The sequence below is a fragment of the Ornithorhynchus anatinus genome, chromosome 10 (genome assembly GCF_004115215.2).
Source record: "Ornithorhynchus anatinus isolate Pmale09 chromosome 10, mOrnAna1.pri.v4, whole genome shotgun sequence".
NCBI lineage: Eukaryota > Metazoa > Chordata > Mammalia > Monotremata > Ornithorhynchidae > Ornithorhynchus > Ornithorhynchus anatinus.
Genome location: NC_041737.1, coordinates 50690805 through 50711339, shown reverse-complemented (window position 1 = coordinate 50711339; position 20535 = coordinate 50690805). Strand labels below are relative to the sequence as shown.

The window sequence follows — 20535 nt, the reverse complement described above, 5'->3', positions numbered from 1 at the left end:
ATTTCCCCCACCTCCCCGTCCCCCAGGAGGAAATTATCTTCCTGCTCATCTTCCTGCAGAAACGATCTGGGCATGTCACTCCCCTTCTTAAACAACTCCAGTGGTTGCCTATCGACCTCCGCTCCAAACAAAAACTCCTCACTCTAGGCTTCGAGGCTCTCCGTCACCTCGCCCCTTCCTACCTCTCCTCCCTTCTCTCTTTCTACCGCCCACCCCGCACGCTCCGCTCCTCCGCCGCCCGCCTCCTCGCCGTCCCTCGGTCTCGCCCGTCCCGCCGTCGACCCCCGGGTCACGTCCTCCCGCGGTCCCGGAACGCCCTCCCCCTTCACCTCCGCCAAACCGATTCTCTTTCCCTCTTCAAAACCTTACTTAAAAATCACCTCCTCCGAGAGGCATTCCCAGACTGAGCTCCTCTTCCCCCTCTACTCCCTCTGCCATCCCCCCTTTACCTCTCCGCAGCTAAAGCCTCATTTTCCCCTTTTCCCTCTGCTCCTCCACCTCTCCCTTCCCATCCCCACAGCGCCGTACTCGTCCGCTCGACTGTATATATTTTCGTTACCCTATTTATTTTGTTAATGAATTGTACATCGCCTCGATTCTATTTAGTTGCCATCGGTTTTTACGAGATGTTCTTCCCCTTGACGCTGTTTAGTGCCATCGTTCTCGTCTGTCCGTCTCCCCCGTTTAGACCGTAAGCCCGTCAAACGGCAGGGACCGTCTCTATCTGTTGCCGGCTTGTTCATCCCAAGCGCTTAGTCCAGTGCTCTGCACATAGTAAGCGCTCAATAAATACTATTGAATGAATGAATGAAATTACGTACTTAAACAACACATACAGGTGGGTACTGCAGGCCATCCGACCAGAAGGAGGAAAATGAGCGGGAATAATTGAACAAGATTGGAGAAACTGAAAAGTAGGATTGGTGATATTAGCAACTGCTCTCAGTGATCAATAAGAAGCGGCTTGGCCTAGTGGGACGAGCATGGGCCCGGGAGTCAGGGGACCTGGGTTCTAATCCTGACTCTGCCACTTGCCCACTGTGACCTGAGGCAAGTCAGGTAGCTTCTCTGTGCCTCAGTTTTCCCATCTGTAAAATGAAGATTCAAAACCGGTTCTCCCTCCTCGTTAAGCCTGTGAGCCCCATGAGGGACGGGGCTGTGTCCAACCCCAGTGCCTAGTATAGTGTTTGACACATAGCAGGCACTTAATAAATGCCACATTTATCATTCACACAGAGCGGCCCCATAACTCATCGAGGTGAAAATAGGAGTGAAGGTGTTTAGATGGGCTAAGTAATTGTTTTCTGCAAAGGAAGCACCTTGAATTCGGAGGTAGAGGCAGAACGCCAGAAGGACTAAAATCGTAAGAGTGAATATGACTTTTAAATTTAACATTCCTATTCCGGAGCTGTGAGCTGCTTACGGATGGACAACTTGTCTGCCAACTCTGTTTTATCGTACTCTCCCCAAGCGCTTAGTAAAGCATTCTGCACACCACATAAGCTCACAATCTCAAGACGGCGAGCCCCGTGTGGGACAGGGACTGTGTCAAGACTGACTACCCTGTTGCCTACCTCAGCACAAAGTACAGCGTCTTAACAGGTACCATAAAAAAAAACAAAGAAGCCACTTTCCTTCCCACTCAGATTTCTGAGCTCTGCCTTTAGCATGGCGTCTCAGCGCCTGAAAGAGCTTGGAGCCAAATTGGAACTTGAGAGAGGCTGGTTCCCACTCCCATTTCCAAATCCCGACGGAAATATTACCTAAGACCCATCCTAGCCCCGCCCCTTGGGCCGTCCCCCACCTAACCGCTGGGTATCGTGAGGAAGAATACGGGAAGAAAAACAAAAAGGCAAACTAGAGGTGAGTTTTGTCATGGCCAAATATTACCAGCTTTGAAAGAAATCTCCTCGACTGCGTTACACCATCCTGAAATAATAAGATGACTAAGTCCTTCTCAAATTGATGCCATGAAGAGTCAAAGTCTCTCCAATTAGTTAAGCTTTCAATACCGTTTCCTCTTTTAGAAGGAAAACAGAAAATACCATGTTTTAGCTCTGGAAGTTATCCCAAGGAAGTAGTTTTAATCTGGTTTCTGAGTAACAGCCGGATGAAAGTGCAAATCATTTTGATTTCCAGGCATGCGCTTGGCAGTGTGGCTCACAGGTGATGATAAAAAATCTTAATCAGTTTGGGGAGGAGGAATAATATCTCTTCCTTATTTTGTTGTGGTTGTCTGTTCCATGTGCTCCCCTGCTTGACATTGTCCACGTACTGTCCTTTCAAGTTGGTCAGTACTATGTCTTCTCAATATAGTTTTTGAGAAAGTGAAAGTTTATATAGAATTCATTTTTTAAGACTAATTTAAAATTTTCTTTTAGGGAGCCCACACACACACACACACTTCTTTCATTTTTATTTTGAAGGCCTTAACTTGGATTCTAACCAATGAATCTGTGCTCTTTTTTTGCTTTTTTGCCCCTCTGAACTGAATGCTTTTGTTTTTCACAAGTTTTGCTGGCTGAAGGATCTTTTATCTTCCATCCATAGCACTTGAATCTATTTACCGAATAGGGCTCTTTTTTCAAACTCTGCGTAGAGCTCACAAGAAACTCGAATTAACTAAAGAGGCAACCCCTAGTAGGGTTTCTCGTAGCAAGCTTCCCATTTCAAAACAGTAGGTGATTGTATCATTTGATGGCATTTATTGAGTGCTTGCTGTGTACAGGACACAGTACTGAGCTTGGGAGAGTACAATACAACAGAGTCGGCGGACACTTTCCCTGCCCACAACTTGCCGTGTAGAGGGCGAGCGTAGAGTCTAGAGGATGTTTTTTACGTGTGTAGTCGTACGTGAGTATGTTTATGGAGACAGTGGTCCTTCCTACTCAGAGAAGATGCTCAGTCGTATTTATTGAGCGCTTACTGGGTGCAAAACACTGTACTAAATGCTTGGGAGGGTACTGTTTAAAAGAGCGAGGACCGAAGATGTCAATGCAGGACTGGCAGTCGTGCATACCGAAAGACTGACCTATGTTTTGCTGTCACGTTTGTTTGTAGCATCTGGCCTTTTTTCTCTCTCTCTCTTTTTTTTTTTAAATAAAGGCATGTGCTCTGTATCTAACATGGGGTAGATACAGGTTAATCAGGTCAGATCCAGTCCCTGTGTCACAGTGCAAATAGGGAGAGCAGATATCTAATCCTGTCGCTCAGTGGAAAGAGCCCGGGCTCGGGAGTCAGGGGTCATCGGTTCGAATCCCGGCTCTGCCACTTGTCAGCCGGGTGACTGTGGGCAAGTCACTTCACTTCTCTGTGCCTCAGTTACCTTATCTGTAAAATGGGGTTGAAGACTGTGAGCCTCACGTGGGACAACCTGATGACCCTGTATCCACCCCCGGGCTTAGAACAGTGCTCTGCACATAGTAAGCGCGTAACAAATGCCAACGTTATTACTGTTAATCCCCATTTTACAGATGAGGCAGCCGAGGCCCCAAGAGATCAAGCGATTTTCCTAAGATCCCACGGCAGGCAGTCGGCAGAGCCAGGGTTAGAATCCGGGTCCTCTGATTCCCAGTCCCATGGTTTTCCCATTAATAATAATAACAGTAATAATAATAATAATGGTATTTGTTAAACCAAGCACTGTTCTAAGCAGCGGGGTAGAGCCAGGGTCATCAGGTTGTCCCATGTAGGGCTCACACTTTTAATCCCCATTTGACAGATGAGGCAACTGAGGCCCAGAGGAGTGAAGTGACTTGCTCAGGGTCACCCAGACCGAGCTGCTGCTCATTGTTTTCACTCTTATCATTCGTCTCTCAATCCTCTCAAGGAAGCATTCCTTTCCCGATGGCGGACTCCATGCCAGTTGGTCTGCCTGCCGGTTGTCTTCCAGCAAAGCGTTGCGCCGCCGGCTTGTCTGAGGCTCTGCTCTTCTCTGTCCCGAATGTTTCCTCCATCCCCTATTCGATCACCCATCTGGTGACTCGTAATAATAATAATAGCAAGTAGATCCAATACATCCAGGGCAGACACAGTCCCCGGCACACACAAACCTCACCGTGGAAGGGGAGGAAGAACAGGTATCGAATCCCCATTTTACAGATGAGGCAATGTAGGCACGGAGAAGTGACTCGCCCCAGGCCACAAGGCAAGTAGCTCTTTGGAATATCCTGCTGCCATCTGTTCTTTTCCCGTGTCCCCACAGTCTTAACCCCCATTTTACAGATGAGGTAACTGAGGCCCTGAGAAGGGAAGTGACTTAACCAAGGTCACACAGCAGACAAGTGGCGGGGCCAGGCATTTAATATGGTGTTCGGCATAAAGTAAGCACTTGAGAAATACAATTTATCATCTCCTCAGGATTCCCTCCTGACTTGAGGTGATCTTCAACCCCTTCAGAGGCAAGCTAAGACTTCAAGTAGTGGCTGGCGATATACTGACCATCCCCTGTTTGGGGCTGTCTTGCACGTGACATTCCTGGGGAATTTTGCTACAACCCATCTCCTCCTCCTCAGTCCTCCCCCTCCTCTCTCGTGAAAGGCACTTACATTGATGTTTGGCTCGCAGGCAATAATTGAGTAATTTAAGGCCCCGAAGGGCAAAAGTGAACTCCTCAGGAGGATTCAGATGAATTTAGGTGATTTTATTTCTTTTTTGGCATTTTGGGGAGATCAAGGGCAATTTCAGCAAAGCCATAAACACTCACAAACCAAATGAGTTCTTAAGAAGTTAGCCCAGAAACTGAACGGCAAGTCACCGGAGGCCAGTTTCTTCCCGAGGGTTTATTCTGTTCCGAGGCAGAAGCAGTTCTTCAAGACTTACGGCCGCGGTTTATCGAGGAGCCTTCGTGAGAGGCATCGGAAGTGAAGTCTGACTCCCTTGGTCTCCGTAACAATCAACACTTTTCACTCTTCCTTGGGAATTCTGGAGTTGTCGCTCTGATTCCTCTGTCCGAGTGTACTGCCTGCCCGGAGGAGCGATCGGGCAGGTGAGAAGTGTGACGGAGGTCTCGGGTCCCAAGGATAGCCGGTTCTCGAGGCTTAGTCGTAAGCACGGCCTCGTTGGAACCGGTTATCGCTTGATGCCAGTCGGCCGTGGAAAAACATTCCACCATCTTACTAACTGAACCCGAATGTCACCTGGGGAAACGTGACCTGTAGTGGAAATAGTGATTCCGTTGCCGATAAAGTCAGGGCACGGTACGCGACTGTACGTGACCTGGTGGCGAGTCGGAATGGAAAGAAGAAGCAGCGTGGCCTGGTGGAAAGAGGTCAGCGCCTGGGGGGGTCAGAGGACCTAGGTTCGCGTCCCAGCTCTGCCGCTTGTTTCCTGGGACACCTTGGACGAGTTCATTCAATAGTATTTATTGAGCGCTCGCTATGTGCAGAGCACTGTACCAAGTCACTTCTCTGTGCCTTTGTTTCCTCAACTATAACACAGGGGTTAAATCCTACTCCCTCCCTAAGACCGTGAGCCCCACGTGGGGCGGGGACCGTGTCCAACCGGATTTATCTCGGCTCTTCCCCGGCGCGGGGTGCGCACACGGCACACGGTAAGCGTTTAACAAGCGCCGTTAAAAAAAAAAAAAAATCTCTTGTGCCTTAACGGTGTTAACAGTACGAGGCCTGCTAGCTAGCGTGTGTAATCCAGCACGTAGGCTTGGGCAGTGTCCTGCAGACAGAGGAGTTTGTAGGTGCCCCAAGAGCCTAGGAGAGTGTCCTGCGCAGAGTAGATAAGGGGAAGTAATTTGGTAATGGCGACGATGTTGTGCCAGCCTGGTAATTGGTCGGGGCGTCCTCCCATTTAGGGGTGCGGAGAGTTCTGCCAGCCGGCCCAGAACTGTAGGAATTGCAACCAGCGAAGCTCTCCTCATATCCAACAGACACTGACTCTTTCTCCACCCCTTCAGTGCCTTACTGAAGGCACATCTCCTCCAAGAGGCCTGACTGAGCCCTCCTTTCCTCTTCCAAATCCCTTCTGAATCACCCTGACCTGCTCCCTTTATTCCCCTCCACAGCACGTAAGTACATATCTGTATTTTTATTTCTATTCATGTTTGGCCCCCCCCTCTAGACCGTAAGCTCGTTGTGGGCGGGGAATGTGTCTGTTTATTGTTATAGTCTAATAATGATGGTATTTAAGCGCTTACTATGTGGCAAGCACCGTTCTGAGCGCTGGGTACTCTCCCAAGCACTTAGTACAGTGCTCTGCACCCGGTAAGCGCTTAATAAGTTGGACTGCCTGACTGATGGAGATTGGTGAAAACGATAGGGAAGGAGGAGGGTCTGTGGAAAGGAAGTGACGGAATTCATTCATTCGATGGTATTTATTGAGTGCTTACTATGTGCAGAGCACTGTACTAAGCACTTGGAACGTACAATTCGGCAACAGATAGAGACAATCCCTGCCCAGTGATGGGCTCATAGAATGCTCTCTCGATGAGACCGAAGTGCTTGGGATTCCTGGCATGAGCTGGAAAGGTCTCCAAAAGCTTGATCTTGTCAGCAAAACCCAGTTTTGCCTTGGGCTGAAATATATATATATATATAAGTGTATATATATATATATATATATATATGTATATATATTTCCCCTTTCTATTCAGTTCTGTTTGAAAACACACTTTATTTTCTCTGAAGATACATGAAATTAGTTTGTGGTCTATCAAGCGGCCTGATCTTTTGCAAGGGATGGTTGAAAACAACATCACTGTGTGTTTGCCGACCATACCACCGTATCACGGAATTCAGTACAAGGGTGAGAAAGCAAAACCAGTGTTCTTTCCCTTTCCCCTCCCCCCACATACAAAGCTCAGAAGAGATCAGCGCATGGGACACCTTTGGGGATCGCAACTTTGAGGGGGCCAAGACGGAGGGTGGACTCATTTAAATGAGGAAAAGAAGGAATTTTTCATCCAAGAAGTATCTAGAGAAAAAAAGGAGTAGAGAAGGCGGGGGGGAAGCATCAGAATTGTCCCCCAAGTCGTCGAGTTCTTTGCTCAGAGAAGGGAAGATTTGTGCTCTGCCAATTTATAAATAAGCTCACAAAATCGACGCACTATAAAAAATATTTTGAGTAATAGGAGTTTTAATTATAAAAATAATCAACTAAGGAGCAGCGATTAACAGACATAAGCCACTGGAGGCGTGAAAAACTTAGAGAAATAATCAGTCTGATTGAAACGACTTCAGAAAACAGCACTTATGTCTTAGGCAGCATTTCTTTAGTCACCCCAGGAATTCCCAGTTTTATTTGGAAGTCCCGGTTTTAACCAATACTCTTTCATTAGAAAATAATGATTATTTTCAAATCTCAGATAGCGCTCCAGCTGTGTTCTCGGAAAATGCCCTGTGATGCGAAACAACATTACAAGCTTGTCAGTGGAAAACAGGGGATCCTTGTGTCCGATTTCAGTTATAATGAAGAAAACCGGCAAATACTTGAGCCTCGTGTGCAGAAAGTATGTTTACCGTACGTGCCCGCCTATCCCTTTGAATGCTCGACTGTGCTTTGGTTGGTGACGGTGATTTTTGTGGGTCTATGAGTGTCATCTTTCAGTTATCTCTACTTCACTATCACTTTCTAAAACTGCGAGAGGAAAACAGGAACTGCGGTCTCCCGCTTCTCCCCACTTCTCGGCCCCAGGCTCCAGGAAGAACAGTGCAGTGAGCTCTGTTCTCTCCATTAGAGAAAAGCAAGAGTCGTCCCTGGAAATTCTTCTCTCTGGGGGCTTTGGGAAAGTAGAACCGAGCCTTAGAAGAATCCCCCCCTTGTTCTTCAGGAATCAGAAGAAGGTTCTGACACCGTATTGCCAGTTGGCTTTGGGTTCCGCTGGGCCTTGTGAGTAATCGCCGGGGCTCCAGGTCTCCCAAGGAGCACCAACCTGGAGCTCATCTGTCCTGCCCCAGCAACAGACTCGAAGATGTATCGATAGATCCGTCTTTATTGAATCCACACTGTGTTTAGAGCACTGTCCTAAGCCCTCGGGAGCATACGCTGCTTTGGAGGTCGTCAACGCGATCCCAGCCCTCAAGGAGCTTACAACCTAGTAGTGGCTCTCCACTGGAGTTTTTAAGTGTCTTTTAAATTCATTTGGTTTAACTTGGGGGAAAGTGATGTTAATTCTCTGGGTTATCCTCCGGGTTTTCCCGTGGCAGTCATTTGGAAAGAAAAAATCCCCAAGAATTTAACCTGACAAAAGCGGTGACCCATGGCTCTGTGTGTCCCTGGGACCCACTTGTATTCAAGTCACCGCTCCCCAAGAATTTGGCCAGAATTCAGGAAATTCTTTCCGAAATGATCTTGCTTGCTGCCCAGGTGCTGCTTGTTGAGATCTGAAGAGGCTTTTCCAGAGTTCGGCTGGTTTATAAATATAAAAAGTGAACTATGTGTGGGTTGGGCCAGAGGCTGTTTGAAACCGATCCATTTTCCTCCCCCTCTTTCCTTTTCAAGTAGTCAGTCGGCCAAGGAAGATGTTTAATATTAGAAATTAACTTGAGTACCAGATTCCCCCAAGTCAGTCGGTTTCTACCCAAATTACCCACAATTGTCAAATATAGACAAGTCACATTACTGAATTTATATTGTCAAAAGAGGTTCCATGATAGGATAGCAAACTTCGTCGGACGTATAGGATCTCCCTAGCACCTCTACCTGGTGTTCCCCACCTTACCCCTCCCCCCCCCCCCAGACCCAGTACCACAGAGTAGGTTAACGTTGTAAAGTTAAAACCAGTATATTGCAAAGCTCAGAGTCAATTTACAAGTAAATTACAAAATTAATCGTATTTACTGGGGGCTTAGCGGGTGTAGATCACTCTACTAAACACTTGGGAGAGTACAATCTAATAGAGTTGGTAGGCATGTTCCCTGCCCACAACGAGTTTACGGTTTAGAGGACAAGACTTTTTTCAGTCGAGGACCGCCTGTGTAGGGTCCCGTTTCCTCCCCACTGCATCGGGATGTTTGTATTGTTCAGTCCCTCGATCAGTGGTATTTATTGAGCGCTTACTGTGTGCCGAGCGGTCTGCTAAGCGTTCGAGGGAATACGGTACAACCGAGTTGGTAGATGTTACCTGCCACAGACAGAAGCAGCGGGTCTAGCGGTTATGTGGATAGAGCACAGGTCCTGGCTCCACCACTTGTCAGCCGTGTGACCCCGGGGCAAGTCGTTTCACTTCTCTGGACTTCGGTTACCTCGTCTGTAAAATGGGGATTACGACCGTGAGCCCACCGTGGGACACGGACTGCGTCCGCCCGATGCACTCAGCACTTGAAACAGTACCTGGCACATAGTAAGAGCTTAACAAATACCATTTTTAAAGGAAAACACACAGATACTCATGTTTTCTTTTTCAGTTTTAACTTTCTCTGAAGAGCCAGGCTTAGAGTCTGGCTTCTCGGATGACGCAGCTTCAACCACTGGCAAATTTGTAATTATTAACCATGGAAGCTGGTGAACCATTACCAGCGCAATCGTTCTCCCTGAGGTTTAAATGAGGGGAAACTTAGTGGGCTCACCCCTCCGAATTAAAATCGATAATGAGAAAGAGGGGTGAAAGAGTTCTAACGCTGGTGATATAAAAAAAAAATACATTACATTAAAATGGGTCTCCTAAATGCGTACGACCGTATTTGAAAATCGAATCATACCGGAGACGTTTTGGGAGCGGGTCCAGAAATGGATGCTAAATGAATAAGCCAGTAGCGGAGAAGTAAATGGAATGTGGGTTTGCTGTTGGAATGTTATTCTTCTCTTTCCCTCCACGATGAGGGAGCCACAGCGAGGAACTTGGAGAGTGAAGGGGTTTAGCGTGTCTTCCCGTTTTGCTGGCCCTAAACCCTGAGGGGTGGAAGCAGAGTTTTGCACACCTAATAAAAATAGCCATTCGGTACTATTTATTGAGCACCTACTGTCTTCGGAGCACTATACGGAGTCCTTTGGGAAGTACATTAGAGCTGGCGGGCGTGATACCGGCCCTCAGGGAGCTTACAGTTTAGAGGGAGGGACAGACACTAAAGCATAAAAAGCTTGTTGGGGGAAGTATTGTACTCTCCCAAGTGCTTAGTACAGTGGTCTGCACGTAATGCTCAATAAATACCACCGATCGAAGTAATAGAGGATGAAGGGGAAGGTGCCTGCAAGAATAATAATAATAATGTTGGTATTTGTTAAGCGCTTACTATGTGCAGAGCACCGTTCTAAGCGCTGGGGTAGACATAGGGGAATCAGGTTGTCCCACATGGGGCTCACAGTCTTAATCCCCATTTTACAGATGAGGTAACTGAGGCCCAGAGAAGTTAAGTGACTTGCCCACAGTCACACAGCTGACGAGTGGCCGAGCTGGGATTCGAACTCATGACCTCCGACTCCAAAGCCCGTGCTCTTTCCACTGAGCCACGCAGCTTCTCTTCATTGGTAATCTGGTAAACGTTCATCAGGAAGCAGCGTGGCCTAGCGGAAAGAACGTGAGCCTATGAGTCAGAGGCCCTGGGTTCTAAATCCCAGCTCTGGCACGGGTCTGCTGGGTGGCCTTGGGCAAGTCGTTTCCCTTCTCTGTGCCCAGTTACCTCATCTGTAAAATGGGGATTAAGACTGTGGGCCTAACCTGGAGAGGGTCCAACCTGATTAGCTTGTAAGTACCCCAGCCCGGCAACAGATACAATTTAAAAAACAAAAGATTTTCCCCTCAGAGTTGCAGCAAACAAGTGATTGCAGTAACATCGAACAGGAACAGTGTAGATCCTCCAGGAGACTGCACAAAGATTTGATCATTTGGTATCATTTGGTCTAACCTTTCTAAGGGTCGAGATTCTCTCCTCAGAGTTCCAGCTCACTTTGAAATTGAGTGCAAGGCGAGGTTTGTCGGCGTGTATATCTGTGGAACTCCAGGTCCCGCGCGTGCAGGAGTATTTCATTTTTCAGTGCCCCTGTCGGTATAAATGACTGAGCCAGCAGGTCTCTCTGCCTCCTACAGCTCCCCCTCTGAATTTTACGCTCCTGGTGGGTAAGGAACGTGCCTACCCACTCTGTTGTGTTGCACTAATAATCGTATTTGCTCAGCCCTTACTCTGAGCCAACCAACCTACTAAGCGCTGGGTTTCGGGCCCCGGTCCCTCATCGCTCGTGGGCCTCACAGTCCAAGGATTCTCCACAGCGTTTAGTTGGGGCTCTGCACACGGTAAGCTCTCGGACGGCGTTGATCGTTTCAGTCTCCCTTCCTCCCAGTTGCTCGGATCATCTCCTTCAAACAACTTCTGACTTCCCTCCTCCAAGAGAGCCGGGGGCTCTCACGTTAAGCGGAACTCCTGACCACTGGCTTTCAATAATAACGTTGGTATTTGTTAAGCGCTTACTACGTGCCGAGCACCGTTCTAAGCGCCGGGGTAGATACAGGGGAATCAGGTTGTCCCCCGCGGGGCTCACAGTCTTCATCCCCATTTTACAGATGAGGTAACTGAGGCACCGAGAAGTGAAGTGACTCGCCCAAAGTCACACGGCTGACGAGTGGCCGAGCCGGGATTCGAACCCACGACCTCCGACCCCAGAGCCCGTGCTCTTTCCACTGAGCCACGCTGCTTAGGTCCGCTGACGGCTCTCTGCTTCTTAGCTTTTGCCCCACGCCCTCCCATTCTTCGTTTCTTCGAAGCTCACCGGGCCCTCGCATCTATCGCCCTCCTAGATCAATTGGTCTTTCTTACTGAGCACCTACTATGTGCACAGCACTGTACTAAACTCCTGGGAGAGTTCAGTATAAGGGAGTCGGTAGGCAGGTTCCCTGCCCACAGTGAGCTCACAGTCTATAGGGGAAGACAGACGTGGATATAGATAAATTACAAAAACCAGAGTTCGGTGTAACGGAATCGGTAGACAGGTCCTCTGCCCACATAGAGGGGGAGGCAGACGTGGATATAAATAAATTACAACAAACCGCGCCACAGAACGGTCTAAAAAATCCCTCTCCTCCGGGAGGCATTCTGTATATTCACTTCTGCATTTTGCTAACCAGTGGGCTCCGTGTTTATATGGTTCTTATTTTGAAATTAAATACGTCAAAAAGCAGAAGCTTGCTTTCTGGGACGATTTATATGAAATCCAGCCTAGACCTGCATAGATAGGTGAGACGGTAACGGCAGCCCGTCTCGGTCACCGTGCTAGTCCTAGCGGGGGTTGTGAGGGAGGGGACAGGGGCCTAGCCAAGTTTCAGCGCTTAGAACAGTGCTCGGCGCACAGTACGCGCGTAACAAATGCCATTATCAACATCAGAGGAAACGGACAGCCGGGCAACTTGCCACTTTGCCGCAGGGACTCCGGCAGGACCGCAGAAACCGCGAGGGTTAATGCGGGACCGAAACAGCACCGGTCGATCGACAAACGGTGTTTATTAAGTGCTCGCCCTGAGCAGAGCACCACACTAAGAGCTTGGGAGGCCACAGTATAACCGAATACACCGGTCCCTGCCTACAGTGAGGTTACAGTCAACAGCGGGAGACATGAATCGCGGTACGGAGAACAGCGCCCTAGTTTCAGTCATTTGGGATCCCGCCTGCTGAGTCGGTCAGGAATGGCCCGTGTCCGCGTCTTCACGGCAGAGGGGAAGGGATCTTCCCCCTTCCGTTTCCAGCTTTCACCGCAGAGTTCTGCTTCTAATGAGGAGGGTGGCGGAATTCGCTCGGCGCTTACCGCGTGCTAAGCTCTGGGGTAGATTCCACCCAGTCGGATCCAGCACGGACCCTTCCCTACAAAGTCGTCATTTAAGCACGGGGTGCCTCTCTGCTCATCCGCGAGAACCCAAAGGAGAGCCGATCCTTGGAAAGGCAACCTATTCCTTAAAGCCCCGGATCTGTTCCGGTGCCGAGATTAAGCTTCCTCGTGTACGTACATCCGTACAGAGGTCCGTCGCCCTCGAAGACGTCACCGCTGACGGCGAAATTCAACCGACGGCGGTGGCGCGTGCGATCGCAGAGGCCGCTGTGAGACCCCAAGTTCTAGCCACCGTGAGCATCCACCGAGGGCGACCCTTGTAGCATTCTCATCAACCGGTGGTATTTTGAGTACTTATAAACTTTGGGTGCTCACTGCGTGCAGAGCCCCGTACGAAGCATTTGGGAGCGTATCCTCCAACGGAGTCGGGTAGACACGGTCCCTGCCCACGGCGCGAGCTTAGTTGTGTCCGTTCCTTGCGGCACCTGCTGTTGCTTCCGCTTCCGTGTTTCCCGATCCTTTCGGGGCCTCCGCTCTAACGTAACCATTCCTTTCCTGCCTGCTGTATGCCCTGCTGGTTTCCCCGTGACAGTCGACTTCCAGCCTTCAGAGGCGACGCAGCTTTGTCTCCCTGGGTCCTCTGGCCTCCTCGCTTTCGGCTTCCCTAATGCAGTCTGCTATAAAAGCCAAGCTCACCTGTCACTGATATTCCTCCAGAAACAATACCCAGATTGAGTTCTGTAGACGATAAACCTTCGTTCCGCACTGCCCTGAAATCACTTTCCTACGCTGAAGCGGTGTATTTTGGGAAGGCCATTTTAACGACATCTTTTCTCAGTTTTTTTTTTTCCTCGCGACGCTAACTAGATTCTCTCTCTAGTTCCCTCCCAACTTCTGAGTCCGTGACGGGAAGAAAGAGTGTCTTGGCAAGCCGGGCTTGGTGCCAGACGGTGAAGGTGGAACAGTTAGTATCTAAGTTAAGGAACTAATGAAAATGATCGCATGGGTTAGGCATGGACTAATTGAAGAATTCGTAGAATCTGGATACACTGCATCATCTTCTTGGGGGACGTAAAGAGTGCTTGTTTTGGAATGGACTTTTTTTAATAGTTTTTAATGGACTTTTTTTTAAAAAAACGAGCTAGCTTTTTCTCCCTGATGCGTTCGCCCTGCCCTAATTTCTGTAGGAGTAAGACCGCAGCCCCCTCTCAGGGCCGCACCTGGAGAGTTTCCAGTTCTCCGCCGCTCTCGACGACGGGAGGGAGGGTCAAGCAGAGACAGACCCATCCCATTCCTAGCTTGGCCAGCGGCTAGCGAGTGGAAGGTAGTCTGCTACAGGTAAAGACTCCCCGGTGGGCAGGGATCGTCTCTATCTGTTGCCGAATGGTCCATTCCAAGCGCTTAGTACGGTGCCGTGCACACAGTAAGCGCTCAATAAATACTACTGAATGAATAAATGAATGAAAGACTCCCCCGTCGAGGGCAGCGGCGGCACGGGAGAGAGTCGAGAGCGGAGACGGAGGCAGTGCTTCAATTATGTAGGGAATCCTTTGCAAACTGAAATTGACCACGTGGCCAGAAACTCCCTCTGACAACCTAAAATGTCAGTTCTAGTTTGAGAAGCGCCTCGGGGCTCATTTAAGCCAACGGCTTGCCATGAGCAGTGCCCACCGCTCTCTTTTTGCTAAGGGCTTCGGAGCTTGCCCTCTCACGGTCTGCAACTGGATCGCCCCGTATTGACTTGCTGCCGAATGCGGCCGGTAACGTGATGAGATGTGAATGCACGTTCTCAAGTGTAGAGTAGGTCGATCGGTAAGCGCCGTCGATCCGCCATCAGTCGTATTTGAGCGCTTACTATGTGCAGAGAGCGGCACTAAGCGCTTGGGAGAGTGCAGTACAGCAGAGTCGGCAGTCACGTTCCCTGCCCAAAACGATCTGGCAGTCTAGAAGGGTTTATTTTGTGCAGGGCACTGTACTGAGCGCTTGGCAAAGTACAGTATCTCCCACCACTGCCCACAAGGCGCTCTCAGGGTACAGGGTAAATTTAGAGCTGTTAATTCCCTCTTACTCTGACCCTTTTATCACCTTGGATAATAAAGACCTCGATCTCTCTTTGATGGTATTTGTCAAGAATCGTATTTAAGCGCTTACTCTGAGCCGGGCATTCTGCGAAGCACTGGGTAGATATAAGGTAATCAATTCGGACCCAGTCCGTGTCCCACTTGGGGCTCAGTCTTTATCCCCGCCTGGTCAGTCGGTCGTATTTATTGGGTACTAACTGTGCAGATCACTGTGTGAAGCACTTGGTAGGGTGGAAGTCGGAGGTCATGGGTTCGAATCCCGGCTCTGCCACTTGGCAGCTGTGTGACTGTGGGCAAGTCACTTCACTTCTCTGGGCCTCAGTTGCCACATCTGTCAAATGGGGATGAAGACCGTGAGCCTCATGTGAGACAACCTGATGTCCCTGTATCACCCTGGCGCTTAGTACGGTGCTCTGCACTTAGTAAGCGCTTAACAAATACCAACATTATTACAGCATAACGGGCACGTTGCCCCGCCCACAACGAGCTGAGGTAACTGAGGCCCAGGGGAGTGAAGTGACCTGCCTCAGGTCATCCGGCAGACAAGAGGGAGAACCAAAATCAGAACCCAGGTCAAAGGACCTGACTCCCAGCCCCGTGCTCTTTCCATTAGGCCGCGCGTCCAATTCCCAGTCCACTCTGACTCATCTGTCCCGTCCACCTTGACCGGGCTCGGCCACGGAACTCTGAGCCGTGGCGACTGGGAGAACGGTTCAGCTTGGATTTAGCCGAAGTCCCACTGGACGGGGGAATTACGCCGACTTTCTGTTCAACTCTGTTTTTCACCCCTTCCGCCCTCTGAAAAAATGAACTCTCCACCCCGCTGTGGTCCTGCCAAAACTGTAAACCCCTTTAGCTTCACGTAGAACGCCGTTGTTTTCCGACCTCGGTGCATCTTTGGCTGCTGCTTCAAAGGCCGGTGACTTTAGGAAACAGTAAATAATACGGTCCCCTGTACTTCCCTCCCTCCGCCAATGCCTCGCTCTTCCTCTTGTGCTTATTTTGTCCTCCTCCTCTAAGGGCGAAGATGTCAACCGGACCCTGGAAGGTGGCAGGAAGCCGCTTCATTATGCAGCAGACTGTGGACAGCTGGAAATCCTGGAATTTCTGCTACTAAAAGGAGCGGATATTAACGTACGTAAAGAAAACTGGGTCGTCCTTATACCGACCCTGTTGTGTGTTTAATTAGCTTGTGTAGCCTTCTAAAGACATTTTTACAAGGACCTCATCATGAATGAGAGGAGAGAGGATTGTTTGCAATTAAATAGGGTCCTTTCCTTTCATTGGGAAATAGCCCCTCGGAAGTCTTAGAATAAATCGCCTTTGAAGTCGAAAATTGAAAGCGTTGGCCTTCGTTCAGTCGTTATTTATTGGGCGCTTACGGTGTGCAAAGCACTGTACTGAGCGCTTGGGAGAGTACAGTGTAACGGCGAACGCACACTCCCTGCTCACAACCAGCCTCGCTCTCCAATTTTGGGAGATGAAGTGAATGCACCTAAAAAAGCATTTTATTTCCATAGCTGTGATTTTTCCCCCCTCCACCCGGATCTCAAATCTCATTAGATAATCTCATCGAGAACGTGGGACCCCGAACCTTTTGGATGCTCCCAGATATGTAGAACGGGACCCAGGAGGCGCTCGGAAAATAGCCAGGCTCTTCTAGAAAACTGCGGGTTCTGCCTCGACCTTCTCAGTCAATCAATCGGTGGCATTTATTGAGAGCTTACTGGGTGCGAAGCACTGTACTAAGCGCTTGGGAGAGTATAATTCCACAGAGTTGGTAGACGCATCACCTGCCCACAAGGAGCTCACGGTCTAGTAGGGGAGACGTGGAAACCCGCTTCCGTGGCCCAAGGACTTTGGTGAGGGTGTCGGCGTGAATATGGATCCCCGAAGCATTAAACCGGTCATGTTCTCTGTGTTACTATTGAACAGTAATAACGGTGGCATTTGGTAAGCGCTTACTATGTGCCAAACACTGTTCTCAGCGTTGGGGTAGACACAAGGTATAATCAGGTTGGACTTAGTCCGTGTCCCTCTTGGGGCTTACAGTCCTGATCCCCATTTTTAGAGATGAGGTAACAGGCACAGAGAAGTGGAGTGACTTGCCCAAGGTCACCCAGCAGACGTGTGGCAGAGCCGGGATTAGAACCCACGACCTCCGACTCCCAGGTCCTTGCTCTCGCCGCTGGGCAGGCGCGCAGGGATACTCTCGGTCAGGTAGATGAAAGTGCAGGGGAACATGAAGAAGAGGGAATGTTAATCCGCGAAACTGAACGGAGGATGATTCCCTTTCCTTTCCCCAAGTCGGGTCCGGTCAGATCGAGAAGCACCGCGGCCTAGTGGGAAGAACTCGGGTCCGGGAGTCTGGGGACCTGGGTTCTAATCCCAGGTCCGCCACTTTGCTGCCGCGTGATCTTGGGCAAGTCATGACACTTCCGTTGGCCTCAGTTACCTCATCCATCAAATGGGGGTGAAGACTGAGCTCTGAGTGGGACAGGGTCCAACCCGATGACCTTACTTCTGTCCGGGCGTTTAGTACAGTGCCTGGCACGTAGTAAGTGCCTAACAATAAGTAATACGGAATTAATTAACAAATTCCACCATAATCAGTATTGTTATTACATAGCAAGGGCCTGACAAATGCAGTAAAAGAGAGATGTCGCTGTTACAACCATTTTATCTACGAATCGGTACGAATAAAAATCACATTTCTCCAAGCTTTGACATCAATAAGAGCGTTTGCGATAACTTGGCGAACCCTGCCCCTGGTGGAAGGGTTGCCTTATTTATTTATTTTTTAATTTCTCATTTTACAGGCTCCAGATAAACATCACATCACCCCTCTCCTATCTGCTGTCTACGAGGGTCATGTTTCCTGTGTGAAATTGCTTCTCTCAAAGGTGAGCTCCCGTTATTGGTTTTCCCTGCATCTCTTAATGCTAAACTGCCATTCACGGATAATATCTGTTGGAAGGATCACACGGTTAATATTGACATTAAGAGGGACTGACCGTCCACCCTTACTGATTCTCTTTGCCCTCCTGGAGGATTAAGGTCTCGAAACGTGGGTGCTGTTCAGACGAGCGTCCCGTAGCTTTGGTCACGCTCTCTGGAGGAGGAGAATCGTGATCCGGTCTCCTTCCCCCTCCCCCCCCCCCGCCCCGCCCCGCCTCGTTTTTCTGTTTAAATTGACCAAAGTGAAAGAAGACACCATTTCCTCTACCCTGCCCCCAGGCCAGAGACCTCTAGCACCAAATATATCCTCTCTTAACTCTTCACTTCGGTTTCTATGGTTTCTATCTTCCCTCGGGAGTTAGTTGAAACTTGTTTCTTGTTTCCCTGATTTTCCCCAAGCGACTCCCTCCTCCCCTCCCCCCAATCCTTCTTCCTATCCCATCACCTTTCCCTTTCTCTTTCCATCTCCCGCCCTGTTTCTGTAATCATAAGACTAGGAATTTGAGGGAAGAAAAGTTTGAAATTGGGATCTCACAATGCCGGACTTAACATTTCTCGGCATCCAACATTGCTCCGGCCGACTTTTTTTTTTTTTTTTTTCCTAACGTTGTCCTTTTGATGGCCGTTCCAAGTAATCGTACTTATTAAGCACCTTCCGTGTGCAAACCACTGTACTAAATGCCGGGAAAGTACACGGCTGAGATCATGGTAATTGTGGTATTTAAGACTGCGAGCCAAGCTTCGTTCTGAACACTGGAGGAAATACAAGATGTCAGACACAGTCCCTGTGACACCTGGGCTCCCGTTCTAATTAGGAGGTGAATAGGTATCATTCAGTCATCTTTATTGAGTGCTTAACGTGTACAGAGCACCGTATTCGCAAGACTACAATACAACGGAGTTGGTAGACCCATTCCCTTCCCACAGTGAGCTTATATTCTAGAGGGGAGACCGACATGAATATAAACAAATAAATTAATAAACAGAAATGTAGTAGCCACTGACTGGTTGCTGAAACGCATCTGTGTCGATGACAAAGGTTTATCTCACTGATGCCTGAATTTTTGTAAAGTGGACGTCGAAAAGAAAGCCCAGGTTTACTCAGCTAGCATCGGACCGCTCTCGGATCCATCCCTTCTCGGGCTCTAAAGATCATTCGATCTCTCGTCTTTGATGTTTAAGAAGGAAAAGGAAACTCTAGTGGGTAGAGCACGGGCCTGGCAGTCAGAAAGACCTGTGTTCTAATCCCGGCTCTGCCGTTTGCCTGTCGCGAGACCTTCGGCAAGTCACTTCACTTCTTGGGGCCTCAGTTCCCTCATCTGTAAAATGGGGATTAAGACTCTGAGCCCCCGTGGGACAGGGATTGTGTCCAACCTGATTAGTTTGTATCTACCCGAGCGCTCAGAACAGTGCCTGGCACATAAGTGCCAAACAAATACCATTTTTAAAAAAGCAGCATTCATTCCCGAGGACCATCTTTCCGTCACCGTCCACAGATTAGAAAAATCCCAGTCAGGCTTTGCCGGTTGAATCTCTTGGGACGCGATATCTCCCCCCGTTTTCTGTAGGGCCATTTGCCATCATCAAAGCCTCCAACCAACCGAAGTCCGAGGAGCTTACCGGAACCTCGACCCACCGCACGAAACGTCGCTGAGGAGGTCCTCCTAACGGAATGAATAGAAATAATCCGTTCTTCTGCCTCGCGTTTCCCTGACAGCCTGCAAATTGTAGAATTCTCTCCAAATCGCCTAGCAGATATAAAAAGGTGTATTATGCTTAGGGATTTGAATTCTGCGTGGGATGAAATGTGATTCAAGGCGGTGAGTGTGCAGATAGGTGTCCGTTCCCTGAGCTCTAGCAGGTTTAGGCCGGTGGTGTTTTGAGAGCTAAATTTAGATGGGGCGCGTCGCTATCTGGCTACAAGGAAGTCTGTGTCTTTTATGGGCTCCTCTAACGCCAACCTGCTCACTGTACCTCGAATTCTTCCGCCTCTGACGACCTCTCGCCCGGGTCCTGCCTCTGACCCGGAATGCCCTCCCTCTTCATATCCGACAGACAGTGACTCTCCCCACCTTCAGATGTGCTTTACCGAAGGCACATCTCCTCCACCAGGCCTGCCCTTCCCAAGCCCTCACTTCCTCTTCTCCTTCTCCCTTCTGCAGCACCCTTGCCCTAGGGTTTTCGCCCTTCATTCACCCACAGCACTGGCGTACAGATCCGAGGTTGATATTAATATCCGTCTCCCCGTCTGGGCTGTAAACCCTTTGTGGGCAGGGAACGTGTCTTCCGACTCCGTTGTATTGGGCCAAGTGCCCTGAATATAGTAAGTGTTCAGGAGACAGAGAAGCAGCGTGGCTCAGTGGAAAGAGCCCAGGCTCCCGGCTCCGCCACTTGTCAGCTGCGTGACTGTGGGCAAGTCACCTTCTCGGTGCCTCAGTGACCTCATCTGTCAAATGGGGATTAACTGTGAGCCTCACGTGGAACAACCTGATGACTCGGTATCTACCCCAGCGCTTAGAACAGTGCTCTGCACATAGTAAAGTGCTTAACAGATACCAACATTATCATTATTAGATGCCAGCGATTCGATGGCCGGATTTCATTCCAAGCTCCCTTGGGTGAAAAAGGAAGCCCCCGCATGAAACTCGGGGGTGAAGTTTTTCACAAAGTTCATGAGTTATTATTATGGGACATAATAGGACGGTATGAAGGCTGGAAGAGTTTGAAACCTTCCAAGCCGTTCTTCATTTACACACGATTAAGGCAATCTCAGGAAGCAAGGTGCTGTGGACAG

General features: G+C 49.2%; 1 protein-coding gene across 1 annotated transcript in view; it reads left to right on the top strand.

The window, feature by feature from the left end:
• The window catches only part of MTPN (myotrophin), a 54366-nt gene that overhangs the window by 16689 nt on the left and 17142 nt on the right, over positions 1-20535 (top strand). Inside the window, exons 2-3 of the mRNA XM_029073016.2 lie at positions 15804-15917; positions 17603-17686. Coding sequence (XP_028928849.1) covers positions 15804-15917; positions 17603-17686 — 198 coding nt within the window. The remainder of the gene's footprint in view (positions 1-15803; positions 15918-17602; positions 17687-20535) is intronic.